The sequence below is a fragment of the Nematostella vectensis genome, chromosome 11 (assembly GCF_932526225.1).
Source record: "Nematostella vectensis chromosome 11, jaNemVect1.1, whole genome shotgun sequence".
NCBI classification, from domain to species: Eukaryota; Metazoa; Cnidaria; class Anthozoa; order Actiniaria; family Edwardsiidae; genus Nematostella; species Nematostella vectensis.
In genome coordinates this window covers 10,485,477-10,498,833 of record NC_064044.1, presented here as the reverse complement: position 1 = coordinate 10,498,833, position 13,357 = coordinate 10,485,477, and the positions used below count along the sequence as shown (strand labels likewise).

Below are 13,357 nucleotides of genomic sequence, written 5' to 3'. Positions count from 1 at the left end.
AATTCGTAGAATGCCTCAAACTCTTCTTCAATAAAACTGAGGTTTCTGTATGGATACTTCAAAAAGCACTTGTTTAGCTGTGCTAGGATAATCTGAAATGCTTGAATTATCACACATTTTCGTTTGCTTGTTTGTTCAAAAAGCTTTTTTTGCCTACCAAGGCCACCTATTCACTTTTTTAAAAACTAAATTTACTCAAAAGCAACGTGTGTTTATCAAGCAGCCAGAAAGTTGTTATTGGGGGTGTGTTCATAACGTCTTAGGAAATTTACGCTAATTTTGTACATACGCGAAAATAACTTCGAGAATTGAGATTCCCTTGTAAAGCAATAGAATCTGATGAAAAATTAGCAAACTAACTTTTAAAACATGTTATGCGAATAGAGGTAGCCTATCGATCCGAAATCGGGTTGCAATCCATTTCTGTAAAACAGTTACTTACCTAATGTGCCAACGATCTTTCCTGCTCAATTTTCGCCTCTGACTGTTGAATCTAACGTTCACTGCGAATGAGCAAATAGACAAGGATTTCATTTCATTAATACCGAAGACCAATGACGTTTTCCTAATAGAGGCAATTAATACCACCTTGACGAATAAACGCAAACACACCACATTTTGCAGTCTTCTACAACTTAGATACATTTGATTTATCGGATTGTTTTGTGTAGACAACTGTACCTTATTTTAAACTAAGCACTGTGAATTATTTTTTATTCCGAAGTGTGCACTGTTTTTCAACATCCCTTATTTCGACCAATATAGCATAAAATGAATTCCCCATATCCGGAGAAGAGGTGATCTTCACCATCTGGAAATGGGATACAATGAATTTCAATCATTGCTCAGTTGGATTTGGACATCGCCTCGTCAGGTTGGAAACGCAATTACAAACAAGGTTCGCACAATAATTCGGATGGATTGTCCAACTCAAGTAACTCATCCACAGATGAAATCGTCTAGGTACCCCCTACTTCAACTTCAGTTGGAACTAAACGGCTAGATTTGTTTATTGGAATTGCAGAATTTTGTTAACTACCCGCTTTTTCGCTTTTCCGATGAAGCACTAATCGCGCCAATCTTTCTTAGGAGCTCGTCAACAACGCAATTCCAGATTTAAAAATAAAGCTTTTATCGATCAAAATGTTATTGTCCAAATAGGATTTACCAGACTGTCAAGGCACATTTACTGCTACGAATACATTAATGTTGTTATCTTTTCGTTTTCGCTTTTTTGTAGAAGTTGATGTCTTTTTAATCGAGAATTGATCTGAAATTTTACACGATCCCTAACTATTTTGTTTTTCCTTTTCGCGAAAGGGATGGATTATAGATTACATACAAATGGAATTTTTTGCCACATCCGTGAGCAATTGACCATATTCTGATCACATTGCAATAAATATAATTAGTAAAATGCCTCAAACTCTACTGCTATAAAACTGAGGTTTCTGTATGGATACTTCAAAAAGCACTTGTTTAGCTGTGCTAGGATAATCTGAAATGCTTGAATTATCACACATTTTCGTTTGCTTCTTTGTTCAAAAAGCTTTTTTTGCCTACCAAGGCCACCTATTCACTTTTTTAAAAACTAAATTTACTCAAAAGCAACGTGTGTTTATCAAGCAGCCCGAAAGTTGTTATTGGGGGTGTGTTCATAACGTCTTAGGAAATTTACGCTAATTTTGTACATACGCGAAAATAACTTCGAGAATTGAGATTCCCTTGTAAAGCAATAGAATCTGATGAAAAATTAGCAAACTAACTTTTAAAACATGTTATGCGAATAGAGGTAGCCTATCGATCCGAAATCGGGTTGCAATCCATTTCTGTAAAACAGTTACTTACCTAATGTGCCAACGATCTTTCCTGCTCAATTTTCGCCTCTGACTGTTGAATCTAACGTTCACTGCGAATGAGCAAATAGACAAGGATTTCATTTCATTAATACCGAAGACCAATGACGTTTTCCTAATAGAGGCAATTAATACCACCTTGACGAATAAACGCAAACACACCACATTTTGCAGTCTTCTATAACTTAGATACATTTGATTTATCGGATTGTTTCGTGTAGACAACTGTACCTTATTTTAAACTAAGCACTGTGAATTATTTTTTATTCCGAAGTGTGCACTGTTTTTCAACATCCCTTATTTCGACCAATATAGCATAAAATGAATTCCCCATATCGGGAGAAGAGGTGATCTTCACCATCTGGAAATGGGATACAATGAATTTCAATCGTTGCTCAGTTGGATTTGGACATCGCCTCGTCAGGTTGGAAACGCAATTACAAACAAGGTTCGCACAATAATTCGGATGGATTGTCCAACTCAAGTAACTCATCCACAGATGAAATCGTCTAGGTACCCCCTACTTCAACTTCAGTTGGAACTAAACGGCTAGATTTGTTTATTGGAATTGCAGAATTTTGTTAACTACCCGCTTTTTCGCTTTTCCGATGAAGCACTAATCGCGCCAATCTTTCTTAGGAACTCGTCAACAACGCAATTCCAGATTAAAAAATAAAGCTTTTATCGATCAAAATGTTATTGTCCAAATAGGATTTTCCAGACTGTCAAGGCATATTTACTGCTACAAATACATTAATGTTGTTATCTTTTCGTTTTCGCTTTTTTTGGTAGTTGATCTTTTAAGTCAATCGAGAATTGACCTGAAATTTTACTCAATCACTAACTTTTTTGTTTTCCTTTTTCGCGAAAGGGATGGATTATAGATTACTTACCAATAGGGATTTTTTTGTCACATCCGTGAGCAATTGACAATACTCTTATCACATTGCAATAAATGATATAATTCGTAGAATGCCTCAAACTCTTCTGCAATAAAAATGAGGTATCTGTATGGATACTTAAAAAAGCACTTGTTTAGTTGTGCTAGGAGAATCTGAAATGCTTGAATTATCACACATTTTCGTTTGCTTCTTTGTTCAAAAAGCTTTTTTTGCCTGCAAAGGCCACCTATTCACTATTTTCAAAACTAAATTTACTCAAAAGCAACGTGTGTTTATCTAGCAGCCCGAAAGTTGTTATTCGGGGCTGTGGTCATAACTTCTTAGTAAATTTACGCTAATTTTGTACTTACGCGAAAAGAACTTTGAGAATTGAGATTCCCTTGTAAAGCAATAGAATCTGATGAAAAATTAGCAAACTAACTTTAAAAACAAGTTTCGCGAATAGAGGTAGCCTATCGATCCGATATCGGGTTGCAATCCATTTCTGTAAAACAGTTACTTACCTAATGTGCCAACGATCTTTCCTGCTCAATTTTCGCCTCTGACTGTTGAATCTAACGTTCACTGCGAATGAGCAAATAGACAAGGATTTCATTTCATTAATACCGAAGACCAATAACGTTTTCCTAATAGAGGCAATTAATACCACCTTGCCGAGTAACGCAAACACACCAAATTTTGCACTCTGCTACAACTTTTTTAGATTTGATTTATCGGATTGTTTCGTGTAGACAACTGTACCTTATTTTAAACTAAGCACTGTGAATTATTTTTTATTCCGAAGTGTGCACTGTTTTTCAACATCCCTTATTTCGACCAATATAGCATAAAATGACTTCCCCATATCGGGAGAAGAGGTGATCGTCACCATCTGGGAATGGGATACAATGAATTTCAATCATTGCTCAGTTGGATTTGGACATCGCCTCGTGAGGTTGGAAACGCAATTACAAACAAAATCAAGGTTCGCACAATAATTCGGATGGATTGTGCTATTCAAGTAACTCATCCACAGATGAAATCGCTTAGGTACCCCCTACTTCAACTTCAGTTGGAAGTAAACGGCTAGATTTGTTTATTGGAATTGCAGAATTTTGTTAACTACCCGCTATTTCGCTTTTCCGATGAAGCACTAATCGCGCCCATCTTTCTTAGGAGCTCGTCAACCACGCAATTCTAGATTTAAAAATAAAGCTTTTATTGATCAAAATGTTATTGTCCAAATAGGATTTACCAGACTGTCAAGGCACATTTACTGCTACGAATACATTAATGTTGTTATCTTTCCGTTTTCGCTTTTTTCTAGAAGTTGATGTCTTTTTAAGTCAATCGAGAATTGACCTGAAATTTTACTCAATCACTAACTTTTATGTTTCCTTTTTCGCGAAAGGGATGGATTATAGATGACTTACAAATGGAATTTTTTGTCACATCCGTGAGCAATTGACCATATTCTGATCACAATGCCATAAATATAATTAGTAAAATGCCTCAAACTCTTCTGCAATAAAACTGAGGTTTCTGTATGGATACTTCAAAAAGCACTTGTTTAGTTGTGCTAGGAGAATCTGAAATGCTTGAATTATCACACATTTGTGTTTGCTTGTTTGTTCAAAAAGCTTTTTTGCCTGCAAAGGCCACCTATTCACTTTTTTCAAAACTAAATTTACTCAAAAGCAAGTCGTGTTTATCTAGCATCCCGAAAGTTGTTATTGGGGATGTGTTCATAACTTCTTAGTAAATTTACGCTAATTTTATACTTACGCGAAAAGAACTTTGAGAATTGGGATTTCCTTATAAAGCAATAGAATCTGATGAAAAATTAGCAAACTTACTTTAAAAATATGTTTCGCGAATAGTGGTATCCTATCGATTCGAAATCGGGTTGCAATCCATTTCTGTAAAACGATAACTTACCTGATGTGTCAACGATCTTCCTAATAAAGGCAATTAATACCACCTTAACGAATAAACGCAAACACACCAAATTATTCGGACAATAATCCGGATAGATTGTGCAACTCAAGTTACTCATCCACGTATGAAATCGTTTAGGTACCCCCTATTTCACCTTCGATTGGAACTAGTCGGCTAGCTAATGTTTGAAAATAAGTGTTAAACTTTTCGATTTTGTTGCAGTCCTTAAGAAACTGCCATCGAGCACATCCATATTGTAATAGGATGATTCATTGTTTGAAATCCCCTAAAAAACAGCAGAATTGGAAGAATTGTTTAATTAAAGATAACATATAGATTTTGGCACTGCCTGAAGGCGAAGCCAGCATACATTCAATTTGAGCCATATTTTTTTTGCTTAATCTGGAAAAGAATTTTGGGTGTTTCAGAAAGTATAATCGAAGAATTGAAATTAAATGATAGATTCTTACAGAAAATGTGTGCTTTTTTATTTTCTTCAACATTCATACCATTTGTGAATCAATTGCATGAGACGAAAAAAGGTACATGCTATATACCCATTTAATATGTGGGGCTAATATGAGAGTACAGCTAGATGTTGATATTTGCAAACATCATGGGAGATGTGGCAAGGGGTGGGGGATTGAACAGTTAAACTGTTTCAAAACAGAACAAAGATCGTTCCGCTAAATAGTAGCTTATATCATTTTGTATATCATTTTCACATTTTAAAGCAAAGAAGAAACAAAATTCTTTTTGATTGAGAAAACGGACAATCAATCGGACACTATTAACACATGCTTTTTCTATCCTTTTTTATGGGATAAAGGATGATTACCTAGCTGAATTACTACTGAGGTAGGTCGGTAAAGCATCCCCTCATGGCTTTAAATGTTTGAAGTTCATAAAAATTAGCTTACTTGAGGTCTAGAAAAATATCAACACAAGGAGTAGTTTTCAGACCAGCTCCGACGAAAAGCTAATGAAATTAAAGTCCTACTTACCTTGTTTTTTCAAAACCATCGTTTGTCCTCTTTCGTCAATCGTTTCAACCTCTTTATATTATTAAAAAGTGTATCGATTTTCTTTCTTGATTTTAAAAATGATGCAAAACACGGCCAACAATATATTCTCTGTGTCGGCCGCGAGTTGGAAGAGCGAAAACGCGCGAAAAATTAGACGCGCGTGTCCCGTGCTGTTTTGACAACTAAGAAGTTGAGGCTGTGCTATCATATCGCATGGATGATGGGAGTGACCGGGTCATTGCTTTTTTTTCCAGGACCCTAAACCCAGCTGTAATGAAGTATTTACAGCTAGATAAAGAAGACTCAAGGAGTAAGTACGCAGCTGTTTTGTCTCCTATTATCTTTGTTCTACAAAGGAGTTCTTTTGTCTCTATTCTTCTCGTTCTTTGTGTCGAGGTGCGGATATTGTTCATTTGCCCAATCAAATTGCAGCTTGTAAGAGCTGCGTACAAACTCAAGTGTGATGTTCGTCTTAAAGAAGGTCCATAAGTACCTAAATAGATGTCACCTCACTCACTATACTGACTTTTTTTAGCAAAAAAAAAAGTACCGCGCACTGCATTATCAAGTGTACTTAGTTGGCCAGTGACCTTACGCGGTTATGGATATGACATCGTATACAAGTCAGGTAGTAGCCATGGTAATTCTGGCACATTAAGCCGGCTCTTCTACCCGTGCTTACCAAGGTGTCTGCAGAAGAAATCGTGTTTCTGCTGGACGAAGTCGATGCTTCGCCTGTTACCAAAGCTGAGGTTCGTACTGGACACATGAAGACCCGGTCCTTACAAATGGTAATGAGTATTTGCTGCGAGCGCGGGTGGTCAACAAGCTTAAAGACACTGAAGTCCTGAAGTGTACAAACCAAGGTAAGAAGAGCGAAGTGTTCAAGATGGCCGCATACTTAAGTGCGCGGGTGATCAATAAGCTTAAAAACACTGAATACCTTCAGTGTACAAATCAAGGTAAGAAGAGCTAAATTGTTCAAGATGGCTGCATACTACGAGGAGCTAAAAATCCCATCCTCCCAGCCCCTACCAAGAGTCTCATGAAACACATCGTGTAAAACGTCGCATGAAGGCGCCAGCGATGTCTGGTTGCCCTCTATCGACAAAGAGAGTCCATGGTGAAAAGCCAGATCAAGCAGAAAGCTCTCGCATCAGCCCCCTACCACCCCGGGAGTGGTCGCACAAGCCCTGGGTGAGAAACCACATAGATTACTGTGGGCCTTTCATGTGAAAGATACTACCAAAGGGATTGAATCTCACATAATGGCAAGTACCACCACGGGCAGTACTATCGAGTTTTTAATCTTTATTAGACAAAATGATATACACAAAACCACTGCTTCTTATCATCCTGCTTCCGATGGTCTAAGGCAAGCAGTTAATTGGAAGTGGTTAATTGAATGTGATTAGACATACAATGGAAACTTTTTGCTTCCGTTATCGGGTGACACCCCACACAACCACAGGGAAGTCATTTTAATTTGCTACACCCCAAATTACAAAGGTGAATAAAAGAGCAACACAATGCTCTTTGCAATGTTGGACTTTTAATGGTGGTGATCCTGGTCATTTCAGGAACTTTTGGTATGGTCCCAAGAGGTTGGCTTGAATAATCAAAATCATTACCAGCACAGAATCATGGATGGAAGGGATAATGGATAAAGAAAACCTTGGATGGAGGGCATAATGGATGGAGGGATAATGGATTAAGAAGACCTTGGGTGGAGGGAATCATGGATCCTGAAATAAAAAATCATGACTGAGTTTACACAGTCAATACTATAGCAGATAGTGGATAATTTAAGGTATTTAAGCAAGGGGGAATGTTAGGCTATAGTGGTATGGGCCGAGGTGTGCTATGGGTGGCTGGTTGCACTTGGTAATAGACGAAGTATTATGGTTGGTTGTCGGGTTGCTGGCTGGTAATAGACGAAGTAGTATAGCTGGTTGGCTGGTTGCTAGCAGGTAATAGATAAAGTAGTATGACTATAGATTTACAAAGAGTGGGATATTATAGACAACTTTATATTCTTTTTTGCACTCGTTACAAATCTATAATCACACTGAAGGGCCCAAATCTATAATCAAACTAGAGAGCCCAAAATTACATACCCCATAACACCAAGGTTGAAAACTTTCAAACTATACCTGATCCTCAATTCCTAATCCTTTTTATACATTTTTACCAATTAACTCATTAGATACTAAAAACGAATTTTTGATAAATGAAATCCTTTTTCTCTTATCCATCTTTCATCTCTAGCAAACATCCATATATTTTGAAATCCTTTTCATACAGTTTACCAATTAACTCAGTATATACTAAAAACAAATTTTTGATAAATGAAATCCTTTTTCTCTTAATCCATATTTCATCTCTAGCAAACATCCAATATAATTTTGAAATACAATATTCCAACCCCTTTCCCCTCTGTCATGACTACATATGAGTAGCTCTCTTGAACCATGCTCATGAATAAGTAAAAGCTAATCAGCCATGAATAGGGCCAAGCCATTGAACAAATGCATAGAACAATTTACAAGAAAAAAAAAAACATCCTTTTATCTACCCCTAAGCTTACATGCATTTTTTTGTTTAAAGATATAGAATAAATATTTAAAAGACTACTGGCACCTGAAAAAAGTTAAGGGAAAACGAGGACAGATACCAGAAAAATAGGTACAATGTGCAGTAGGTCAGGACATAAACACACACACACTAAGACTATCTACATTTGCTGATGACAGTTCATGCCAGCAATGTGTTGTTACCTATGCAAATCAATGCACATGAGAATAATACAATCAGTTTACTGGTTCATTTGCAATAACAGTAAGTAACTTTTAGGACCTCTGGTCTTCAAGCATTAGAAATCAGAATGTGAATGTGTAGTTCCAGAAAATATCCATACCCCCCCCCCCCCCCATTGGGGGGATTGGTAATTATGAGGGGGTGGGGGCTCAAACGCCCAGGAATTTCCAGAGGGGGGGGAAGATAAAATGCCCTTTTCCTTAACAGTTACAGTATTAATTTTTTTCAAGGGGGTTGGAAATTCCAGAGGGGTGGGGGTCATACCTCCGACCCCCTCAATAGGGGGGTATGGATATTTTCTGGAACTACACAATATGAAGTTTTAATCTAATAATAAATCCTAGAGCTACTATAGCAGGGATGGCTGCAAAATTGGTATACAGCTGCTTCTTACTATGGGAAAATACAACAAAATAAGGTTGTATCTTCTCTATGTTCTTTTGTCTGTATATATGTATTTTTGAGAATTTGAATGGCTTATCATGTTAAATATATTGGATTCACACTAATGTAAAAGTCTTCAAATGGTAACAATAAACTAATCTGTCTGTCTGTCAATAATTTTGTTGACAGTTAAGGCTTTTATTCATTCAGATTTTAGGGGAATTATCAACACCGCAAGAGAATATTATGTTGGCTATAGGAAAGGAATGCGGGTTGATTGAATATAATTATACTAAACAATAAAAGAATATGAAAAACATTAATTTACATTTGCTTTCAGCTAGCCTACATAATGAATCTGGCTTAATTTCTTGCTCTATTTACCTGAGGAAAAAAAGATATCCTTGTCATTTCATATCTATACCTCAGCTATAAAGATATCCTTGCATTTCATAGCTATACCAGCTATATTATGTCATGTACCTAGTCAACCTTTTATCTAATAACAGCTTGGTATAAAAGAGACAAGAAAACAAAAACGAATTAACTTAATAGGTACCAAAGTATATTTCTATGCCTATGGGGCTCCGCGCGCGGCCGCGCTGGCTTCGCTACAAAAAAAACGAGCACATCGTGTTGAGTTTGGGGAGTTTTAATATCTTCATGCGTTTCTGTGCTAGTATTGGCAATTATAATAAAAAATACAACATAAAGCGTCAAATACAACCCACGTGTCGTCATTCCAACACCTTTTTTTTTTACAAATCCTTCATTTATCGCATGCATCCATGTCATTCGATGATGAGTTGATTCCCTTTCTACAGCACGAAATAAGACATAATTCGAAGCATGCACATAATTTACATGTATTCGGCATTCTAGGTTGTTTGTCCTTAAAGCCTCCCCCTCTCCTTAAAGCCCGTCGACCTGACTTGCGTGACAAATGATTTGCGTGGCACATGACTTCCATGACACGTGGCTTGCGTTACACGTGACTTGCGTGACACTTGGTTACGTAGGCTATGAATCCCATGCAAATGAGATGTTCCTTTCTGTTATGAAATAAATCGGCTTGAATTATGGTGAAAATCAAAACATGTTACGATAAAATGCCTGGATTCTAGTTAATAAATAAAACAATGCAATCTTAAAGTCATAAAAGTATTCAAAGCAAAATTTAAACAACATTGTCACGCAAGTCGGATCAACTAATGCCTGGTGCACACTAGTGACATAATGACATAATGACATAATGACATAGGCGCGTGCACCCTTATGTTCATATGTTCTAGTGTGAATGGTTCGACATTTTGCCAAAAGCCCAACATAACGACACGAAACTAACGACATAAGAAAAAAAACTTGTTTTTTCTTTTATGTCATAATGTCCATGTCGTTATGTCGGGCTTAAAAGAGTGCGCGCGCCTATGTTGTTATGTCACTGGTGTGCAATAGGCATAACTTTAAACACGAACTCGCACTATAAAAGGGACTTGCCTTAGGCAAGCTGTCTTTCGTCATTTGACGTCAGATAATCAAATGTTTGGTTCCTAGAGGAGGAAATCGTGAACGCCCATTTTTCGTATTGAGAACAGTGCATTGTCAATTAAACCGTTTTGACGTTTAAGGGCATGTTAGTGCGCATTGTGGTTGTATGTTGCCCAATAGCGTTTTACCGGTGATTGTCTCCCATGACAAGGCTGGGTTGCTGTCAACTGAGCCTGTACACCCTTGCTCGTACGCTTTGCCCCTATGCCAATCACTTAGTACATTTGCCCAGATATTTAGGTTCGCCATGTAGCCGTAGAACAGCTTCGAAGGGTCAAAGTTCCCTCCAAGAGATCCCTGATGTTGGCCAATCACTAAGATACTACCTGCCGGGTTTAAGGGAGCGACACCTGAAACTACTTTTTCCTCTTGTAAGACATTGTTCTTGTAAACTTGGAACCTTTCATTTCCATACAAAAACACTAGATGCTGCCAAGTGTTGTCATGGGTAAATCCCGATGCGATTAACCTGACAATTAAAAGAATATGGACGTTCAACTGGTGGGCAGGCATGGGTTGGTAGTAAAAAGCGGAAATGTATTAGGCAGAACGTATTCCAAAATTACATCCTGCACTTTTATCGCCATCCTAGTTGCAAAATGATTAATTACCAACTAATTAATCATTATTTCTAGCGAGTCATCACAAAACGCAGCCGGTAGTTGTTTTGGTGATACATACTGTTCCACGCTGCAAGTTGACAAAATAGCTTAGAAAACACATAGTACCTACTGAGCAGAGCACTGCTATATGCCGGGTTTAAGGAAGCGATAACTGAAGCTGCTTTCCCCCCATGTAAGACATTGTTCTTGTAAACTTGGAACTTTTCATTTCCATACAAGAACACTAGATGCTGCCAAGTGTTGTCTCGGGTGAAGCCCGATGCGAGTGACCTGAAATTAGCTTTCTTTTACCTGATATGCACAAGTTTCTTTTTTAGGGTAGCAATTTTTGGTCGTGCGGGGAGTATGAACAATGGACTCGGAGATGTATGGAGGAATTGGAACAATAAGCTCGGAGGTGTATGGAGGAGTAAGAACAATAAGCTCGGAGGTGTATGGAGGAGTAAGAACAATAGACTCGGGATGTAGGGAGGAGTAAGAACAATAGACTCGGAGGTGTATGGAGGAGTAAGATTAATAAGCTCGGAGGTGTATGGAGGAGTAAGATTAATAAGCTCGGAGGTGTATGGAGGAGTAAGAAAAAAAGACTCGGAGGTGTATGGAAGAGTAAGAACAATAACCTCGAAGGTGTATGGAGAAGTAAGAACAATAAACTTGGAGGTGTATGAAGGTATAAGAACAATAGACTCGGAGGTGTATGGAGGAGTAAGAACAATAGACTCGGAGGTGTATGGAGGAGTAAGAACAATAGACTCGGAGGTGTATGGAGGAGTAAGAACAATAGACTTGAATTGAGTTCACTCCTGCGAGATCATTGTTTCTACTCCTCTGATCTCCTCTCATTCCTTTGTTCACCGGGGGTTGCCATGGCTATTGACTTTTATCGGGATTCAATATTACCGAGGGCTAATAGCCCTGGGTATTTCAGCAAAATGTAATCAATTTTCAGTAGCCATTTCGTTCAAACGATGTAAAACAGAAGCCTATTATCTTTATCTCTCGTCACTTTTTCTAAGCATTTCAAGGTATATGCGGTTTTTTTTATTTATTGATTACTTGACCATGCAGCGTAACCAAAGACCATTTTTGTAGAATATTTCTTCAACAGAGCCCTGTTAAGCTGTGTAGGCAACGGCAGCAAGAAAAGGGAACAAGCAACAGCGTTTTGTGTAAGTGTCGTAAAAATTGGCCTCCGACTAATCAAAGTCCGTTTGCTCCATTTGCAAATCAACCCTTGCATGACGGAAACGTATTTGCAGTTTAAACTTCTCTAGACTTATTTTTGGGGACTGCGTCGACGGTATAAACATATGTTACATTAAACCCCTCCCCTCTATCCCCCTGACACAAAGCGCACCATTGGGGGGTGTGTACTTACGCTCCTGCTCCAGCAAACATTATCTCCGCTGCACCATCCTTCTTAATACCGATTGATAGTGCTTCCACGTTCGAGTCCGTTGCGTACGAGAGTATCATAGCGGGGTCAATATCGCCATCTGCATACATTTTCAGCCACACTGATACTAAAAATTCACCAAACCAACCAAACGGCTGGTCGAGTTGGATATAGTTGGATGTACTTTGGGTTGTGAAGTGCAATACGCATCCAACACCAGAGGTCACTTGAAAACAAGAGGAATAATAGAGATTAGTGCAGTAAAAACCTCATGATACAAGAACCTTTTTAATTATTCTCAGGGGAAAGTGGCCCAGTAATGATTTTGTGAAACAAGGGAACAGTGATTGTTCACTTTTTAGCTTTGTTTTGATTGACAATTTTAATTAAAAATGCAAGAGATCCATTACTCAGTATTTTGGGTCCTTCCACCCTAATGTCTATCACCCATTCCTTTGTTATTGTTTATTATTAGCTGCTGTATTATTAATACAGTAGTTTATTCGCAAGGAAACTATGAAATATCAATCTACGAATGAAGTTTGATAAGTTATTGACGATATTTGAATTGAAAATATCTTGGTTATTTGCTTAAATTAGCCGATGGAAACGAATGCTTTGTGTTACTCGGCATTGAGCGGGAGCATAAAATGGCCTTCTTTAATATGACGATTTTTAAACCACGCTGAACAAATATGGCCGTCATGTTGCTTTCCGATTAATCAATGGGGAACAAAGATTTGAAGTGTATCATTAACTTGGGATCGAGGGAACATACACCCTCCCACCCCCCCAACATATGAGACTCGGTTTAAATATGACTTCCAAGAAAAGTTCTAAAGGCATTGAACAATGTTTTGCAAAAATAAACAGCTAAGGAACGTTTGAA

At 37.8% G+C, this 13,357-nt stretch overlaps 1 protein-coding gene across 1 annotated transcript; it reads right to left on the bottom strand.

The window, feature by feature from the left end:
* Positions 1-10,524: 10,524 nt before the first annotated feature.
* Positions 10,525-12,578, bottom strand: LOC125573794 (pentraxin-related protein PTX3-like). Its single transcript, XM_048734569.1, has 2 exons — positions 12,451-12,578; positions 10,525-10,918 (listed from the first exon to the last, which is right to left on the bottom strand). The coding sequence occupies exons 1-2, from the start codon at positions 12,576-12,578 to the stop codon at positions 10,525-10,527; spliced, it is 522 nt and encodes a 173-aa protein (XP_048590526.1).
* Between the last annotated feature and the right edge of the window lie 779 nt (positions 12,579-13,357).

Coding starts and splice junctions, on each gene's coding strand:
- LOC125573794 (XM_048734569.1), bottom strand. CDS start 12,578: ATGTATGCAGATGGCGATATTGACCCCGCTATGATACTCTCGTACGCA. Junction 10,919..12,450: donor ATGTTTGCTGGAGCAGGAGC/GTAAGTACACAC, acceptor TTTAATTGTCAG/GTTAATCGCATCGGGATTTA.